The sequence below is a fragment of the Gopherus evgoodei genome, chromosome 2, assembly GCF_007399415.2.
Source record: "Gopherus evgoodei ecotype Sinaloan lineage chromosome 2, rGopEvg1_v1.p, whole genome shotgun sequence".
Lineage (NCBI taxonomy): Eukaryota > Metazoa > Chordata > Testudines > Testudinidae > Gopherus > Gopherus evgoodei.
Genome location: NC_044323.1, coordinates 227123601 through 227143494, shown reverse-complemented (window position 1 = coordinate 227143494; position 19894 = coordinate 227123601). Strand labels below are relative to the sequence as shown.

Genomic DNA, 19894 nt, shown 5'->3' with positions numbered 1-19894 from the left:
ATAAAGGCCTGAACCAAAGTTCACTAAAGTCAATGGAAAGCCTCCTACTGACGTCAATAGGCTTTGGATCAGGCTATAATTGCATCAATATTTTCTTCTATGAAACCAAGGAAAGACATTTGTGTTCCTATAGAAGTTCAACAATATTCATTCCATGACTCCATTTATAACATTATGTGATTTTGAAGATACTAATTTATTCCTTATATATTTTTCCAAGAATGTTTCAATTTTTTTTTCAGAGCAAAGTTCAAGCAGCTCGTATATTATTGGCTTTTATAAAGATAACATTTTGTTTCCTCATTATTTCGGAAGGCTGGAGGATTAGGGATGATGAAACAAAGGAAATACATTGTAACAGTACTCTGTTTGGCTACAACACATTAATAATAGCCTTTGGGCCAAATTCTGCTATGGCCAATGCAGCTGTGGTGAGCTGTCACGCCCTGTTGTGGCTTCTGCTACAGTACTACTGTCAGCGAGGACAAAATATTTCATTGTAGACTAAGGGACCATTTATGGAGTGTATTTTACTGCTTTTCTGAACCAGAGCATAATATGACTCAACTTGTCTCTGGCTAGAGATTGCTGTTGACTGCAGCATACATGCTGGCTAGACACACCTCCAACATATCGTATTCTATATCATGAGAATGTGCTGTATGTTAGACAGCCATCTTGAATACTATGGAGACATTCTCCTCCACAACTTGAATGCAGTGGGGCAAACTATCTAAACCGATCCTTCTTGCTTGGCAAAACAGCAGAGGGCAGGATTTAAACATCATGGGAATGCAGGCAGCCACCTTTAAAAACATTATCCTGTCATAAGGGACAAAACAGAAGTGGTACTTGGAGAGACAGCAAGATACACAGAGTGGGCCAGATTTTGTTCTCATTTGCCTCAGTATAAATCTGGACTAACAGAGGAGAAATTAGCACCCTGTAAAATACTGGATTATCAAACAGTACTAAAACTGAACGGTTTCAGAGATTGTAGTTCCTACTTAATTACAACGAGATACTAAAATATCTGATACTATAACTTGTTATGGAAACAGAAAATGTAGCTGCATTTGGCAGTTTGGAATTAGTTTCTTGGTAAAGAATATATTTCTAAAATAATATTTACCTGTAGCTTTTAGAGTTACTGAGGCAGATTTTTTCCCATCTTTTAGCCATATTTGAGCCATAAACAGTGTCTTTGTCCCAGCAAATGTTGGCTCGTGCACAATAATCTTCTCCAGCTGCCAGTCAGAGCCTTTTCCTTTATCTACAACCAGCTCCTGCAGAGACCCAACATCTACTGCTTCCACCCGGAAAATATCCACCTGAAATAGGCAAAGTCAACAAATAAACGAGTATGGAACTAGAACTGCCAATGTGAAATACAGTGAAGCAGAACAGTGAGCCAGGTGAAAATGAGAGGAGGCTGAGGCACAGCATTTTCAGGATAATTCAGTAAAATACAAACAGAATCAGAGATGACAGGACTTAAAAAAGCCAAACTCGTGCAAGGAGCAAGAGCTGCACATGCATTTTCTCTAATCTACTGCTAAAACACCTCCGCTTTTCTAGGCACATCATTTGGATGCCTAATATCCCTTATGGGTAAGATTTTCTCCTCAAACCTCTAACAATGTTTTCTAGAGGTGCAATTTAAAAAAAATGTCTAGCTGTGTGCAAAATGCACCCCAAGATTCACACTGTGGAGAAGAAAAGGTAGGGCTGGGGGATAGGAGTAGTGGAAATAAAGGCCTTTGGGGTGGGGTTATCTTTCCCAGGAAGGAAGTTTATTCATCTTGTAGTAACTGGAGTTCTTTGAGATGTATTGCTCCTATTTGTGGTGCACTATTAGCTTGTGCATAGGCTTCATGTGACCAGGACTGAAGAATTTTTCGCAGTAGTGTGCATTTGGTCCACATATGCACCCCCACTCTCCTTGTGCTCACACCAAGGGTGTAAAGAAGGCTGCCAGACCTCTACCATTTCAGTTCCTTTTTCTCCACTAGGCCACACTAAGGGAACAGAGGCAGTGGGAAAGGAGGATAGGTAGTGCACTAGACATAGGGATAATGCATCTCAAACAACTTTACGTACTACAAAAAGTGCAACCTTTCCTTCTTCTTCAAGTGCTCATCCCCATGTGTAGTGCACTTCAAATGATTCACAAGCAGCATCCATCCTGAGAAGGGGGTGCCTGGAATTCTATATCACTACAGATTGCAGAACTGCCCTGCCCAGGGAGGCATAAAAGGCATCTGCATGTACCAGTGCATAGCATCTGGTGAAGGTGTGCACAAAGCCTCAGGCTGCTGCTCTGCAGAGGTTAACAATAGGTACATCCTGATACTGCCTTGGCTCTCATTGAGTGTGCCCTCACATTACGCCACCAGGGACATTGTTCAGCTTGTAGCAGAGAACAAGGAGCCCGAGATTCACTGACAGCATCTAGGAGGAAACGGCCTCTCCCTTCATCCTCTCTGGGAATGAGATGAGTGTATGTCACTTCTGAAATTATTTTGTAGGAAGAAGGCCACTTCTGAAATTATTTTGTAGGAAGAAGGCAAGGGCCCTACGCATATCCAAAGAGTGGCACATCACCTCCTCCCTATTAGCCTGTGGTTTCAGATAGAACACAGGTAAATGGGTGCTTTAGTTGAAGTGCAAGTCCGACACTACATTAAGGATGAACTTTGGGTGCAGCCTCATGGAGCTTTATCCTTGTGGAGGATCCTGGGAGGCAGGGAGTCTGCCATGATCAACCCTAGCTCCTCTACCCTTCTGGCCAATATGATTGTGATCAGGAATGCCTTCATAGAAAGGGGCTGCAGTGAGCAGTTCAAACAGCCTTCCCCCATCTCCACCAGAGCTGACAAAATCAAGTCCCAAGCAGGTGTAGGCTTCACCACTGGAAGGAAGACTCTAACTAGTCCCTTCAGGAACCAGAAAGTGACTGGATGTGAGAACATAGAGTAGGTGGCTATCAGCAAATGAAATGCACTGATAGACATCAGGGGAACCCAGAGGGAGCTGAGAGGCAGCCCCTCTCACTTCAGGGATAATAGGTCATCCAGCTTCTTTGGCACCCCAACCACAAAAGGGGGAATTCCCTGTTGATCACACCAGATCTCAAATCTCTTCCACTTTGCAAAGTAGCACCTTCTGGTAGAGTCCATCCTGCTGCTGTTCAGTACGCCCTATACATCTGCTGAGCCAGCCATCTCTTAGGTTTGACATTCATCCAAATATCATGATCTCAGGCGAAGTGTGAACAGACTGCGGTGGTGAATCTGTAACTCATCCTGAGTCAAGAGATCTCATACCAGGGGAAGACAAAGAAGAAGCCAGGCTGACAGGTGTAACAATGCAGAGTACCAGAACTGATGGGCCCAATCTGGTGTTGTGAAAATCACCTGTACTTCGTCTTGTCTGACTGTCCTTAATACCCTTGATAACAGAGAGATCAGGAGAAATGTCTAGCTCAGGCTTCTGACCATCATATGAGGAAAGCATCACCTAGAGATCCTGGCTGCAACCCTCTTTGGAGCAGAACTTGCATTTTTTGTTCACATCGGACAAAAACAAATCTGTGGTTGGGTGACCCCCACAATCAAAATTTTCATGCAGAGTTGGGCCATGCCTCTCCCTTTCATACTCTCTGAAGAAGTGTCTGCTGAAGGAGTCCATCTTGGTGTTTTGATCCCCTGGCAGATGGATGGTGGTCAGGATAATTTGCAAAACTATGTACCAGTTCCAAAGGACAATGACCTCTGTGCAGGGCTGTGAGGAAATGTGCCCCTCCTTGCTTGTTGATGAATTGAAGACCACTGTCATGTTGTCTTATAACACCTGGATTGAATAGCCTTGAATGCAAGGGAAAAATTGTTCACAGATCACACTGACTGCACTCAACTCCAACATGTTGATATGGAGTATTGACTCACAAGGAGACCATGTCCCTTGGGCCACCTGCCCCCTCCATGTGGGCCCCCCAACCAATTTCCAGGCTGGTCCTTCCCAGTACTGGACAGTCCCGATCTGGAGTGTGAGGTCCTCCCCTACTGGATACGAGATGGGAACTTCTGCCTCTTCTTGGAGGACGTAGACAAGGAACTTTTCCTCTAGTGTCTTCCACATCTGCCCTGACTCTGCTGATCTGAATTTCTTGGAGCCAATGGGAAAGTATGAGGGGTACGGAGGCCCTGAAACCAGCTGGAGGCGCACTTGAAGGCACACTCCCACTTTATTCAGGCTGATGAACTGGGGGGTTTCCCTAGCCAGAGTCCAGCCCTACTTTCATGAACTTCTCCATGAAGAATGTTCTGAGCTAAAACTCTCTCAACTGCTTGGTCCTCCTCACAAATAATCTGCTGATATTGCACCTGGAAGGGACATAGTCTTACCCAGGCAGTACAAATAGGCCTCATGATCATCCATTACCATGAAGGGCTTCTGACAGTCCACACAGCTCTTGAAGCCAGGCATCACTGGCATGCTTTTCTTGCTGCCAGTGGAGAACATAGGGCAGGAGGGATTGGGGACTGCTCTTCTATCCAAGTGGCAGAGGGCAAAATGAGGAACCAAACCCTAACAATCTGCCCCAATAAGTTAGACCAAAGTAACTACAACTAACTACATTTTAACTATTTACAGAGAAAGGGCAAAGAATCTATTAAAAATACTGAGTGTCTGTTCCAGACCACGAGAGGTCAGAAGGAATTGAAATGATGGTGGTCCAGCAGCCCTCCTATAAATCCTTGGTGTGGAGCACAGAAAGCAGTGGCCCATGGGTGGACCACATAGTCACTGCTACGAAAAATTCTCTTGTCCTGGGCATATGGATCGCATGTACAACCTGAAGTGCACTACACACAGAGACAAGCACTTAAAGAAGAATAAATGTACTAAACAGCCACACTTATAGATTTTCTCTACAGAAACTGTGCAAGAGGAGTGGGAGTTGGTGAGCTCATCATCACTGGATGATGGTTTCTTGGCCAACACATATTCAGAAGGCTGTTGATTCTGAAGGAATTATTCATAAACTCAGAGCCAAATGAACCTTGGTGTCCCCTACTATGCATTGTTAATTAAGAGAGGCATATAACAAATTTCATTTGGCAAATGACTCACTTCCCTTATTACTTTCAAACCTTTATTTATGGGACAAGACTGAATTTATAAAACACATGTTAAAAAATACAGCCCTGATCTTAGAAACACTTATGCACATGCTTAACAGTGAGCATATGTGTAGTCCCATTTAAATCATATGCGGAAGTGTTTGCAGGATCAGAGGCTGCAATTTAAAGGAAAAAGCCTTCAATATGCTGAAGAACTCAGCAACTCTTCCATTATTGTCTCAGGGGAAATAGAAACTAATGATTTATGACATTCATTTCCAAATCACCATTTTTTTCTTAATTCCTTCCAGGGCAGCAAAAGGTCCCCCGCAGCAGTTAAGTCCCAGGAAACAAAAAAGATTCTTCTGCCCTTTGGGTCTTCAGCCTGTCACCTGGGCCCTGTTACCAGCCCCTTTCTGGACTATCTGTTCTAGTCTTTCTGGCTCTGGGATAGAGCAACAGCCCTGAGCCTAGTTCCACTGGAGTACTGTTTTCAGCCCCTCCTGGGCTATGTTCCTTACCTCCTTCCCTGCCCCAGTATAAAACAGGGGGCTTGCAAAGCTGGTTTTCCTGGAGTACCCTGCCCCCTGCAGGCACTGGTTCAGGATTTTCCACAGGAGCCTACTCACTGCCCACTCCCAGACTGACCTCACACTGCTTATTTATAAGGGCCAAGTGTCCATTAAGCTCCTTCCCAGATCCCTCCGCCCTGCCCCTCCAGCTGGTAAGCAGTTAATTATGGCAGAGGTATGGGTGGTCCCATCTCTCCTTAAATGGGCCCGTCATAATGTGACATCCCTGTAATCCTGATGCACTTGCCTTAAAATAGTCAGAATCTCAGGAATCCAGGAATGGTTAGATCAGCAAGAGATTCAGACACTTCATAAACTTTGGATTGAGCAATTAATATCTAGAGCTGTGAGAGCAGGAGTAAACTCACAGCATAGACAAGAGCACATTTTATCTTTAGGTGTACTTTTGAAAGCTTGAGTGACAAAATGAGCTTAAGTATAGTCAAAAAAATGAATTAAAAGTGAGAACAAAATGGTCAGCAACTATTGTTACTAGAGGTGAATGAACACCTTGCTGGAGACAAGGTGGGTGACTAGGCAATATTTTTTACTGGACCAACTTCTGTTGGTGACAGAGATAAACTTCTGAGCTTCTCAGAGCTCTTCTTCAGGTCTTGGCAATTAGCTCGAAAGCTTGTCTTTTGTACACATGGAAGCTGGTCTTACAAAAGATATTACCTCACCCACTTTGTCCCCCTAATATCCCAAGTCCAACTCAGCTACAACAACACTGCAAACAACAATATGCTGGAGACAATTTGATCTGGCAGATTTAATCCAGTTTTTTGTTCACAGACTGACCATGATTGACACTGAAGGACATTTTGAAGAATTAAGTCACTATCCACAATTGTTCAGCAAATGTTTTATGTGGATTCTTTTAGTCAATGATTGCTCGTGTGCTGTTCACTGAGACTGTCCCTTTGGATACTCGATATTTGAATTGTGAGACTCATCTCCTATGCCACATGGTGGTGTTTCTGTTCCTTAACTTATGAACAGGAAAAAGGATGGGCTGACTGGAGTTGAAAGAAAGTGAGGGACAGAGTACACAGGAGACAGGGAATTTTAGGAATTTTTAAACTTTTTCTTTTGTTTTTTCCCCAGAAAAAAAGTGCATCGTAGTTAACTACATAATTAGAACTTAGACCTGAATGGAGAAAAGTCATGTTAACCACTGAAAACTAGACACTGTCTATGGAGCAGAATGTATATTCATTTTTATCAGCATATTCACACCATGTAATTGTGCGTACATGAATAATTCCACTTAACATCAAACATTAATTGAAAATTTGGAGAAATGAACTCTTAGCTGAAAGTTGAGCAGTCCTGAATTAAGGTATAATAGCTAACTGTATATATCCTCTAAACAGCTCCTTCAGCAAAACCAGGAAAGACCAGAATTGAAAGTCCTGACAATGCTCAGATTAAAAAAAAAAGTAGGCAGTGAAGAGAAGAACTCCTTCAAAAACAAGGAAGCAACCAACCACCCATTTCAGGCCTTCTTTTATCCATTGTAAACAAGCAAAAGAGAATGCGAGCCCAGTTTTTGTGAAATCCTTTGCAGATCACCTTTAAGTGCTGCTGTGTTGGTCTAGGATTCAAGTTTTAAACTTTATAACCTCAGTTAACTTCACCCAGCACTCCTCAATGGTAGCACTGGAAGCTTTATTGCTGTTTGTAGTAGTAGCAATAGCTGTTGCAACAGCAGCAACAGCTTTTGACTAAATAGTCTCTGTGTAATGTTTACCTTTATAAATGCGAATCATTTCATATTCTCAGTAGCTCAGACTTGATAGTTGGTTAGCGACAATATTCCCAGCAGAACTGAAAGTAGCAAGTCAAGGCACACCATATGCTTAATTTCAAAAATGTGCATGCAGGGTGATTTCCCATCTTCTTAATGTTACTCATTTAAATAGGCTTTCACTAAAGAAGAAACTGGGAGCATCTAGAGGAGGAATGTTTTCTGTAGAGATATGCAAATCCATTGATTTGAGGCCTGATTATTCTGATTTCACTTGTTCAATCTTGAGGAACTTCACTGAAGTCAGAGCTTTACTAGTTTGAGACACATCAAAATCAGGCCCTTACATTCTGAATCTCAGTGATTGTGCAATACTTGTACAAGCAGAAAACGCACAAGAAGGATTTGTTCTTGCTAATCCCTCACTTTTCTGGTTCTCACTGATTTGCACAATTTTTCTTTTAGGATCTGATTTTTATTAATCCCCAGAAGATCCAGACATTATCTTTCCCAAAGTTCACATATGTGTGTAACTCAGGGTTGTTTTGGGTTCAAATTTCATCCAAAATTACCTTAAAATGTTTCTCTCTCAGTATATAAAAAAATCAAAACCCTTTTAAGAGAAAATGAATGTGTAATTAGAGACTTCTACAGTTCATCTGTCTGCAACAAGATTAGAGAAAAAAGAGAACCCTGAACCCTTTGCTTAATTTGACTCAAACTGAATCTTTTTTTAAACAATATTTTTCTCATGATAAAAACAACGTTTCAGAAGGAATAGTAGCACATAACACATAAGTGGCAGTAATTGCAATCCAACTAAGTTACAAAAGCATTTGGCCCAGGATTTAAGTAAAATGAATTTACTATAATGAACTACTACAGAGACCGATATCTTTAATGCCATAATTAATTCCAGCATTTTGCCTTTCATACCTACAGATTATGTTATACAAAAGAGAAAAGAACATAACTGAAAGAAAACAGAATATAGGTGTTTAAAAGAGCATGAAGGTCAGGTTCAAACGAATACAGTTCCCCTACAAAGTCATTCAGTTTGTGCCTGAATCTGCAAGCCTAGGACACCTCCCCCTTCATCTGTTTCAAAATCTAGTGCCAGGCAAACTATGGAGTTTCAGTTCTCCAGGAGATGAAGAGAACTAGTAATAAAATATATCAGAAATTGTATGTGTGTTTGTGGAGAGAATAGTGGAGGAAGGTTTCGGATTAAACAAGAACATGCAGCAGGTCCCAATCAGGGCCATGAGGAGGAGACATTTTTATTGCTCAGGAGGCTGACATTATTAACTACAGCTAGCTGGAACCTGAAATTCCCATTCCACAGAAAACTCTGAAGTTAAAAAAAAAATGTTGTTCCCAAACAGAATGGAAATGGGAACATTTGGAATTTCCTACAGAACAGGAATTCCAACATTTTGTTGAAATGACATTTCATTTTGACTTTTTCAAAATGTTCCCAATGCTTTCTCAAGCTGCTCAGAGCCTAAGTAGCCTACTCACATAGCTGGAGACTTCCAGGCTGCTGAGGAGCTAGGGACCCTGAACCTTGGGAGACCAGGGTGCCGAGGAGTCATGAGCCCGAAAGATTGGAATCTGGGGCTTTCAGGGCCTCCATGCTGGAACAAAACCAGTCAGTTGTTGAATTTGCTTGGCAGGCAGGGTTCCATCAGAAATATGCTTCTTTCCATTAGAATTTAGTCAAAATTGATACATGACTGCAGAATGTTTTGAGCTAACAAATCATCATTTTCCAACGAAAAAACATTCCTTAACTCATTCTTAGCATCATATGGCATTGGAACATGAGCAGTAAGCATCTTGCTAGAGTTTGTGGTTCAAGAAATTCTTTAAATTACCTATACACCAATTCTAGGCATCTGGGCAACAAACAAGAAGAATTGGAATTTCTCATTTATGAGCACAAATTTGTTCTAGTTGGTATTACTGAAACCTGGTGGGAAAATTCACATGACTGGGATGTTAAAATCGCTTGTAGGAAGGACAGAGTGGGTAAAAGGGGAGTGGGAGTGACACTCTATGTCAAAAATGGCAGAAACAAATGATCTGGAATGCTTACGGATAAATGTCCTAACAGACAAAGCATAGGATAGGGTCCTAGATGGTGTCTGCTACAGACCACCAAACCACATGAGAGAACAGGAGGACAAGCACCTATTTATAATGTGTAGGGGAAAAAAAGTTCATGGGAGACTTCAATTTGAGTGATATAAGTGGTAAGTCTCAAGATGCTGGTATTAAAACATCCTGGGAATTTCTAAAATTTAATTGTGAAAATCACCTAACTCAAAAAGTGTTGCATCTAACATGGGGAAATTCTATATTGGACCTTGTCTTGATCATAGAACTAAACATTAGTGGTTGCTTAGGTGTTAGTAATCAGGACTTGATTACATTTATTATATGAGAACACAATAAAGTACAAACCAATAATAACTATACTTGGTATATTACAAGGGCCAATTTCACAATGCTGAAAACAATTAGGAGCCAAATCAGCTGGGAGAAGGAATTTAAATAGAAAAATGTGAATGATGATTGAAAACTATTTAAGAACATTTTACTAGATGTCCCAAAAGCCACAATAAAAAAAAAAGGGGGATACACTGCTTAAAAGACCAGCCTGACTTAAAAGGGCAGCGAAATCAGTTATAATAGTAGTATTACATATACATAACAAATGGAAAAAAGAGAAAGTTGGTATCAGTTAGAAGCTAGGAATAAATTAGAAGCTAGGAACTGTAAAGAATTGATAAAGGAAGCAAAAGGAGACAAAGAGAAACATATGGCCAGAATAATATAAAGGATTTTTAAAGTATGTCGGGAACACAAGGAATCCTAACAACAGTATTGGTCCATTACAAAACAGAAATTGCAGAATTGTTGATAACAGTTCAGAAAAGACAAAAAAGAGTTCAATAAATATTTCTGTTCTGTTTTTGGGAAAAAGCCAGATGGTGCCATCAGATCATTTTGATGGAATACTTTCCATTTCAACAGTAAACTAAGGAGGATATTAAACAGCAGCTACTAAAATTAGACTTTTTAAAATCTGGAGATATGGATAGCTTGCATCCAAAAGTTTTAAAAGAACCAGCCAAGGTAATTTCTGCACCATCAATGTTGATTTTTTCCCATTATGTCTTGTAAATGGGAAAATTTCAGAAAACTGGAGGAAATCTAATGTGGTGCTAATATTTCAAAAAGGTATAAATAGAAAATTATTACTGATAAAATTTGCAGATTACACAAAAATTGGAGAGCGGCAAATAACGAAGAGGATAGATCATGGGTATAGAGCCTTCTGGATTGCTTGGTAAACTGGACACAAGCAAACAATATGTTTTTCAGCATGGTCAAATGTAAAGTCAAACATCTAGTAACAAAGAATTTGGGCCATATTTACAGGATCATAGAATCATAGATTCATAGGCTTTAAGGTCAGAAGGGACCATTATGATCATCTAGTCTGACCTCCTGCACAATGCAGGCCACAGAATCTCACCCACCCACTCCTGTATCAAACCTGTGTCTGAGCCATTGAAGTCCTCAAATCATGGTTTAGAGACTTCAAGGTGCAGAGAACCTTCCAGCAAGTGACCATGAGGGATGCTATCCTGGGGAATGGTGATTCTGAAAAATACTTGGGGGGCGGGGAGGGTCACAGCAGGTAACCAGTTGAATGTAAGCTCTCAGCTGTGACTAAAGGGTAAATGGGATCCTTGGATGAATAAACAGGGAAATAGTGGGAGCAGAGAGGTTATATTTCCTCTGTACTTGGCACTGGTGTGACTTGTACTCAAATACTGTGTTCAGATGAAATTGTCAAGGAGTTCAATCTATTTATCTTATCAAAGAAAAGGTTATGGAGTGACTTGATCACAGACTATGTACCTACATGAGGAGCAGAAATTGGTAATAGAGGGCTATTCAGTCTGGCAGTCAAATGCATAACAAAATGTAATGGCTGTAAATTGAAGCTAGGCAATTTCAAACTAAGAAATAAGGTGCAAATATTTAACAGTGAAGATAGTTAACTATTGAACAACTGCTCCATCACTGGAAATTTTTAAATCAAGATTGGATGTTTTTCTAAAAGATACGGTCTAATTGAATTACAGCTGTTAGACTTGAGGCAGGAATTAATACAAGAAAGGCCTATGGCTTCTGTTCATATAGAGGTCAGACTAGATGACCAAAATGGTACCTTCTTGCAATAAAAATTTATGAAACCCAATCCTACAACCAGTGTCTCTGGATCTTAACCTGTTCAGAGGTAATCTTTCTCTTCTGTCTAACAAGCAGCTATTCTTACAGACCTTCCCTAAGGAAATTATTCAATACAAATGGGAATTAGCAAGGTCATGATCACTGGCTAATGGCTTCTTCAATAACATGTTTACGACTTTTTGGAAGGCTGCTGTGCTGATTCTGACGGATGTGTTGCTGACCTCAGTGTGAAGTAGACCCAGGTATTCCCTACTATCTTTCATTAACTAAAAGGGGCACAGAACCATTCGCTCATGGCAACAGAAATTCATTTTCTCCATTGTTTTCAAGCCTTTCCCTGGAAGACTGGACCAAACTGGGTCAGTGAAAGCAGCACAGTTTTCCCTTGCTGGTCTGGCTGGTCTGCATCCACAGTGCTGGACTGATTGTCTCAGATTTGATTAGGGTTTTCTGTGATTGAGGAAGAGAACTCCCAACAGCATGAGTTATAAAGAGCATGAGATCATATGAAGAAGTTTGGGATTGATTAGTTAACCAACTATAGTCAACAGGTCGGCTGGTCCAGATTTTGCAGAGGCTACAGAGTAAGTGAAGGAGGAACCCTTTATGGCTTCACTAAGTTGTGCAGAGTTGTATGAATTCCTTAGCAGGTTATCGATGGCCTGACCTAGTGGGTGGCTGCTCAACTCCAATAGAAGAGGGGTGTACTACACTGTCAAATTTTGTGTTGCTGTGAAGCCTGGCAGCGGCCTGACATTTTGTGCATACTCCTATAACTCTGGACTTATGTTTGCGATAGTTAAGGTCTCTATCCTTCTTCCCGTCCTAAAAATATTTTTTAACAACCACCCTCCTCCACCATCCCACCCTCCATTGTGCCAGTTTCACAGTGATTCCTGTCCTCTGTCCTATTATCCCTTTCACTCAATGGCCTGGTAATCCCAGCCATTATGGTTGCTGACAATGTTAACTTGGGTCATACGTGACATTTGGATCAATAGAACTTTGCAATTTTATAGTTATTATACTGGGTACCCTTCTCATGAGAGCCAGCATGTTACCAATGGTTAGCAAACTGTGATATGTAAGGGTATGTCTACACAGCACATGAAAGCGTGCTTCCCAGCAAGGGTAGATAGAGGCAGGCTAGCGCTACTTGAGCTAGTGCACTAAAAACAGCAGTGTAGGAAGGGCAGACTGACAGCAGCTGAGGCTAGCCACCAGAGTACTTAACTGCGGCATCTCTGAGTACCTTTGTACTCAGGTGGCTAACCCAAAGTGCTGCCCACACTACCACAGGCTACTCTGCTATTTTTAGCCCACTAGCTCAAGCACAGCTAGCATGTCTGTCTACATGTGCTGGGAAGCATGCTCCCTGCTGCTGTGTAGACATATCCTGAGATATATCATGGTATGACACTGCTGACAAATGATGACTTTTCATGGTGACCATCATTGTCCTTCCAATATGATGTCCATTTTTTAGTCCATTTCCACTAGGTGTGCTTTTTTTTTCTAAAGTAATATTTAAAAATTGACCATTCTTAATTCATAAACAAGCAATGAAACTGAACACCAACAATCACCTCTTGCTAACAATTTTTGTGTGTGCTGCAGTTACCATGGTACCAACCTGAGTGGTTGGTGTCTAAATATAGGGCAGGAGAAAGGATATAATCTCTTTCCAACAACCAATAGAATAATATGAGTTAAAAATGTTCATGGAGATTTTCCTTTTTAAAAAATGCAAAGTAGTTTAATCCCTATATCCATTGCACATGAAAGTGGTGGATCTTTAAATATTTGTTTTAATCTCAACATATGAGGTATAACATTTGGATTACTTCGCTGTGCAGGATTGGTTTGAAAAGAAATCATGATCTGAAAGACAAAAATATGGATAATTCTCAGCCATCTGATTGAACATATATCCAGCCTGCAGAATGGTGCATAGAAAGGACCTCAGGAGGACATCAGTGCAAAATGGTAGACCGTAGAAGGAAATAGTAGCGGAGCTGCAAGTCAAAATCAAGCTGTTGGGACAGAGCTGGACACTGAAGTTTACACAATGTCTGCACACGGTTCAAGACTATGCTAATAGCCTGTAAAATCTGTGAGAATTAAAGTCATTCACAAAAGATGAATAAATAGTATTAGGCATCCAACAGACTACTGTATAAAGTTGCAAGCAGACCAGAGAAAAGATCATGCCAACTCCCTGTTTGGCATGCACTTACTGCTAGGATGGCCCCTCATGTCAGGATATGGCGTGGCAGGGGTTCTTTTACTCTGTGCCACCCCCATACACACAGAAAAGACGGTTACTCACCTTTGTAACTGTTGTTCTTCGAGATGTGTTGCTCATATCCATTCCAATTAGGTGTGTGCGCGCTGCTTGCATGTCCATCTGAAGATTTTTACCCTAGCAACACTCGGTGGGTCGGCTGGGCGCCCCCTGGCATGGTGCCGCTATGGCACCGAATACATACCCCTGCCGACCCGTCCGCTCCTCAGTTCCTTCTTGCCGGCTACTCTGACAGTGGGGAAGGAGGACGGGTTTTGGAATGGATATGAGCAACACATCTCGAAGAACAATAGTTACAAAGGTGAGTAACCATCTTTTCTTCTTCGAGTGCTTACTCATATCCATTCCAATTAGGTGAATCCCATGCCTTACCTACGTGGTGGGGTCGGAGTAAGATACTGCAGCGTGTAGAACCGCAGAGCCGAAGGCTGCGTCCTCTCTGGATTGTTGCACCAGGGCATAATGGGAAATGAAGGTATGTATTGAAGACCACGTAGCTGCTTGACATATCTCCTGGATAGGTACTCGAGCTAGGAAGATGGCTGATGAGGCCTGAGCCCTGGTAGAATGAGCGGTAATATGTCCCGGAGAGACATGAGCTAGATCATAGCAAGTATGGATGCACGCCGTTACCCATGACGGAATTCTTTGAGAAGAGACGGGTAGGCCTTTCATCTGATCTGCCACTGCCACAAAAAGTTGGGGAGTTTTGGGGAAGGGTCTCGTTCGGTCAATGTAGAAGGCGAGCGCCCTACGGACATCGAGGGAATGCAACTGCTGTTCTCTATGAGATGTATGCTGTTTGGGAACGAAGACCAGGAGGAATATGTCCTGGTTGAGATGGAAGGCCGAGACTACTTTAGGGAGGAAGGCCGGATGTGAACATAACTGCACCTTTCCTTTGTGGAACACCGTGTATGGTGGGTCCACCATCAGAGCCCGAAGCTCAGAGACTCTCCAAGCCGATGTGATGGCCACAAGGAAGGCTGTTTTCCATGACAAATACAGGAGCGAGCAGGTCGCCAATGGCTCGAATGGAGGAGTTGTAAGTTTCGTCAGGACCAAGTTGAGGTCCCAGGAACGGGCGGGGCGTCATACTAGGGGGTATAGATGCTCCAAACCTTTGAGGAACCTCAAGACCATAGGGTGGGAGAAGACAGAGTAAGTACCTTCTCTGGGGTGGAAAGTAGGAATAGCTGCCAAGTGCACTTGCAATGATGAGATAGCAAGGCCTTGCTGTTTAAGATACCAGAGGTAGTCCAATATAGTGGGAATGGGAACCTCCGTGGGTGTTACATTTAGTGTTTGACATCAGCAAGAAAATCGCTTCCACTTGGCCAAGTACGTAGACCGGGTGGAAGGCTTTCTGCTACCCAGGAGTACTTCTTGCACTGGGGCAGAGCAACGTAACTCCGACTGGGTAAACCATGCAGGAGCCACGCTGTGAGATGGAGGGATTGCAGGTCTGGGTGGTGAAGCCTGCCATGGTCCTGCATTATAAAAGATCCTGATGCGGGGGCAGAGGGATCGGGTTGGCTATCAAATGGTCCAGCAACGTGGTGTACCAGTGCTGTCAGGGCCATGCAGGGGCGATCAGGATCAGGCGAGCCCTGTCCCTGCGGAGATTTAAGAGAACCCTGTGCACCAGTGGGAAGGGTGGAAAGGCATACAGCAGCTGGTTCTTTCATGAGATTAGGAAGGCGTCCGATATCGAGCCTGGGGCGAGACCTTGGAAGGAGCAGAACTTCTGGCACTTCCTGTTGCTGCGGGAAGCAAAGAGGTCTATGTGGGGAAAGCCCCACTTCTGGAAGATGGAATGTAGAATGTCCGGGCGAAGCGACCACTTGTGAGACCGAAAAGATCTGCTGAGATGGTCTGCCAGGGTTTTCCGGACCCCCAGGAGGAACGATGCTACAAGGTCTATCAAGTGGGCTATGCAAAATTCCCACAATTGGATCACCTCCTGACAAAGGGCGGAGGATCGAGTCCCTCCCTGCTTGTTTATATAGTGCATGGCCAGTAAGCACTGAAACACAACGACCTTGCAGATGTTGTAGGAACGTCTGGCACGCCAGGCGGACTGCTCTCAGCTCCTGGACGTTTATGTGCAACGCTAGCTCTTGAGATGACCAGAGGCCTTGGGTGCGACGATGGTCTAGATGAGCCCCCCAGCCGAGAGACGACGCGTCCGTCGATAGGGATACCGAGGGCTGCCTCGGATGGAATGGCAGTCCTGCACAAACCAGGGAGGGTGTTAGCCACCAGTTGAGGGAGTCTAAGATGCTCTGAGGAATGGTGACCACCATGTCTATGGTATCTCTGCCTGGACGGTACGCTGAGGCGAGCCAGGTTTGAAGGGAATGCATACGTAGTTTTGCATGCTTGGTTAGCAAGGAGGCTCAGACAGGTGCGAGCCAAGGTCGTCAGAAAGGTTTGGAGGCTTTTTATAACAGAGACTAGTGCCTGAAACTAGGGCAGTGGCAGGCAGGCTTTTGGAAGTTTGGAGTCTAGAATGGCTCCAATTAATTCTATTCTTTGAGCGGGCACTAGAGTAGACTTCTCTAGATTGATCATCAGGCCCAGTCTCTTGAATAGGTCCGTGATGATGGCTACGTGTCTGGTGACCTGGGCCTCAGAGGTCCCTCGAATAAGCCAGTCGTCTAGGTAAGGAAACACATGTATTCGCCGACAATGAAGGAAGGCGGCCACTACCGCCATGCACTTTGCAAAGACGCGAGGGCTGTAGAGAGGCCAAACGGAAGGACCACAAATTGGAAATGTTGGCGGTGCACCATAAACCGTAGGTACCGTCTGTGCGGGGGATAAATAGCGATGTGGAAATATGCGTCCTTCATGTCGAGAGCAGCGTACCAGTTTCTGAGATCCAAGGAAGGGATAATGGTCACCAGGGATACCATGCGGAACTTCAACTTCTTTAAAAATATGTTGAGTCCTCGCAGGTCCAGGATGGGTCAAAGACCTCCTTTTGCTTTGGGGATTAGGAAGGGAGGGGGTGAAATAAATTGGAGATGGTATCCAAATTCCACCGTGCAAAGGACACAACGATCCAAGGTTAATTGGGACCACGCAGGGAGGAAGGAGGAAAGATGGTTGAAAAACTGAAGGGGATCCTGGGGAAGGTCTGGTGCTCTGCTCTCTGGCGCACCTTCAAAAGTTCACTTTCGGGCCCGTCGCTTGTTTGGCGGGACTGGTATTGTGGCCACCTTGGGACCCAGATTGTCGTCTGCAGTTCCCGCGACCATGCCTGCTGCCAATGTCTTGTCGCGGTGTGGGCGGGGGGTAAGAGCGCTGAGGTTGGCTACGGAAGGACCTTCGTTGGGTTTGTGGGGTGTGCATCCCAAGGGAACGCATGATCACCCGATTGTCCTTAAGACTCTGTAGCCTAGGGTCCATTTTCTGGGAGAAAAGGCCCTGGCCTTCAAACGGCAGGTCCTGGATGGTGTGTTGCAGTTCAGGAGGTAGACCTGACACTTGCAGCCACGAGATCCTCCTCATCGTAATTCCTGAGGCCACGGTTCTGGCCGCCAAATCTGCAGCGTCGAGGGAGGCCTGCAGGGAAGTCCACGCCACTTTCTTTCCTTCCTCGAGAAGGGCTTGAAATTCCTGGCGGGAGTCTTGTGGGACCAGCTCAGTGAACTTACCAACTGACTGCCAGGTGTTATAATTATATCTACTGAGCAGGGCCTGTTGGTTCGCCACCCTGAGTTGGAGGCCTCCTGCAGAGTAGACTTTACGTCCCAACAGGTCCATCCGTCTAGCCTCCCGCAATTTTGGGGCGGGGGCTTGCTGGCCATGGCGCTCTCGCTCATTGATGGATGGAACCACCAGGGAGCATGGAGGAGGGTGGGTATATAGGTATTTGTACCCTTTGGAGGGTACCATATACTTTATTTCCACCCCTCTGGCCGTAGGAGGGATAGATGCCGGGGATTGCCAGATTGTGTCCACTTTGGCTTGGATGGAGCGTATAAATGGCAAAGCTACGCGGGTTGGCGCATCCGCCGACAGTATGTCTATCACCGGGTCTTCGACCTCCGGGACCTCCTCCACTTGGAGATTGATATTTAAGGCGACTCACCTCAGAAGGTCCTGGTGAGCTCAGAGGTTGATAGGGGGAGGGACCGATGAGGATGTACTGGTCACTGCCTCATCGGGTGAAGAGGAGGACGACAGACCCGGTACGAGTGGTTCCTGTAGGGATTCTTGGTCCGGAGGTACGTCAGGGTCTGGGAGGATCTGAGGGTCTGGTGCCTGAGGAGAGTGATCTGTACCCGCTGGAGGGGGGCGGCTAACAGTGGCCTCCGGTGCGCGATGTTCCGACGGGGCAGAACGTGATGGTACCGTGGGTTCACCTTGGGTCTGGTGATATGCTCAAGGCATCCAAAAGGACCACTGATGAGGACCTTGGTCTGGACCTTGGGCCTCATGGAGAACCTGGCTGTGTGTCTCTGAATTGGGATAGGCGACACTATCAGCGTGCGATGACTCAGATGCGTGCCTCGATGGCTATGGCGGAGCGGAGACCATTGGATGATAGGCCCTGTCTCTAGGGTACCGTATTTCGTGCCACACCGGAGAGCGGTACCGGGATCCATACCAGTACCGAGAGCTTGATCGGGACCTGCGACCTGCATGGTGCTGGGAGGTTGACCAGGATCTTGACGCCCTACAATGAGAGCGGCTGCAGTGCGAACGGTGCCGGGAGCTGGACCAGTGCCTGGAATATCGGTCCGGTGAGCGGGATCTCAAGTGGTGCCACGAGTGCGACAGGTACCAAGAAGATTGGTACCAGGACTGCGAGCGGCGCCTAGATCTGGAGCGATGACAAGATCGAGAACATTGGTGGGACCTCGATCTTGAGTGCTGTCTGCCTGAGGTGCCGATGGAAGGTGGTCTTACCATGGCAGTCTTGCCTGTCGAGTGAATAACCTGCACCGGCGGTGCCGGGGGTTGAGGCAGGGCGGGCTCCGTTAATGCAATAAGTTCCCTCGCCGTAGCAAATGTCTCTGGCGTAGTGGGAACGAGAAGCTCTACCCAGGTATGTGCCGGGGAGCTGTCATGCACCGGACTCGACGGCTCTTGCACGGCTGGAATCAACGGTGCGGAGATTCTCGGTGCCGCGGCAGTTAGTGGTGCCGGGCAGCTCGACTTAGATTGCTGCTCAGACTGCGGTGCAGATAGTGGGGCCGCAGGAGCTTTAAGCTTCTTGGCACGTGGGGAGAGGGAGCGGAGCCGGGGCTGGGTCCTGGGCCGGTGACGGCTGGTGCCAAGCTGTCTTCACGGTGCCGGCACTCTCCGGTGCCAATGAGGCACTTCTCCCCGGCACGGACTGTCCAGCAGCCGGTGCAGAAGGTGGAGGAGTGAGGGCTGCCTCCATTCGGAGCTGCTTAAGGCGAAAGTCCCGCTCCTTTTTCGTCCGCGGCTTGAACAATTTGCAGATCCGGCACTTGTCTGCAAGGTGGGATTCCCCTAAGCACTTGAGGCAGGAGTCGTGGGGGTCTCCCGTGGGCATTGGCTGGCGGCAGGCCAAGCACAGTTTGAAACCCGGTGAGCCAGGCATGGGCCTGGGCTCCAAGTGAGGGAAAGGGCTAATCCCCAACCCTCTGAACTATATACACTAACTATGTTTACAAAAATCTGTTAACTAGAACTACAGAGAATAAACTATATACACAATAAGTATTAGAATGAGTGAAAAGCTAGGGAGGTGGAGATCAGCTAAGCTGCACTCCACTGTTCCAACGACCGACAAGGGCAGTAAGAAGGAACTGAGGAGCGTACGGGTTGGCAGGGGTATATATTTGGTGCCATAGCGGCGCCACGCCAGGGGGCGCCCAGCTGACCCACCGAG

The 19894-nt window shown here is 45.0% G+C and overlaps 1 protein-coding gene across 7 annotated transcripts in view; it reads right to left on the bottom strand.

The window, feature by feature from the left end:
* The window catches only part of LOC115646790 (lipoxygenase homology domain-containing protein 1), a 313208-nt gene that overhangs the window by 22418 nt on the left and 270896 nt on the right, over window positions 1–19894 (bottom strand). For all 7 annotated transcript variants that reach the window (XM_030553098.1, XM_030553099.1, XM_030553095.1 and 4 more), the window contains one exon: window positions 1133–1331. In XM_030553098.1, the coding sequence (XP_030408958.1) occupies window positions 1133–1331 (199 nt within the window). The remainder of the gene's footprint in view (window positions 1–1132; window positions 1332–19894) is intronic.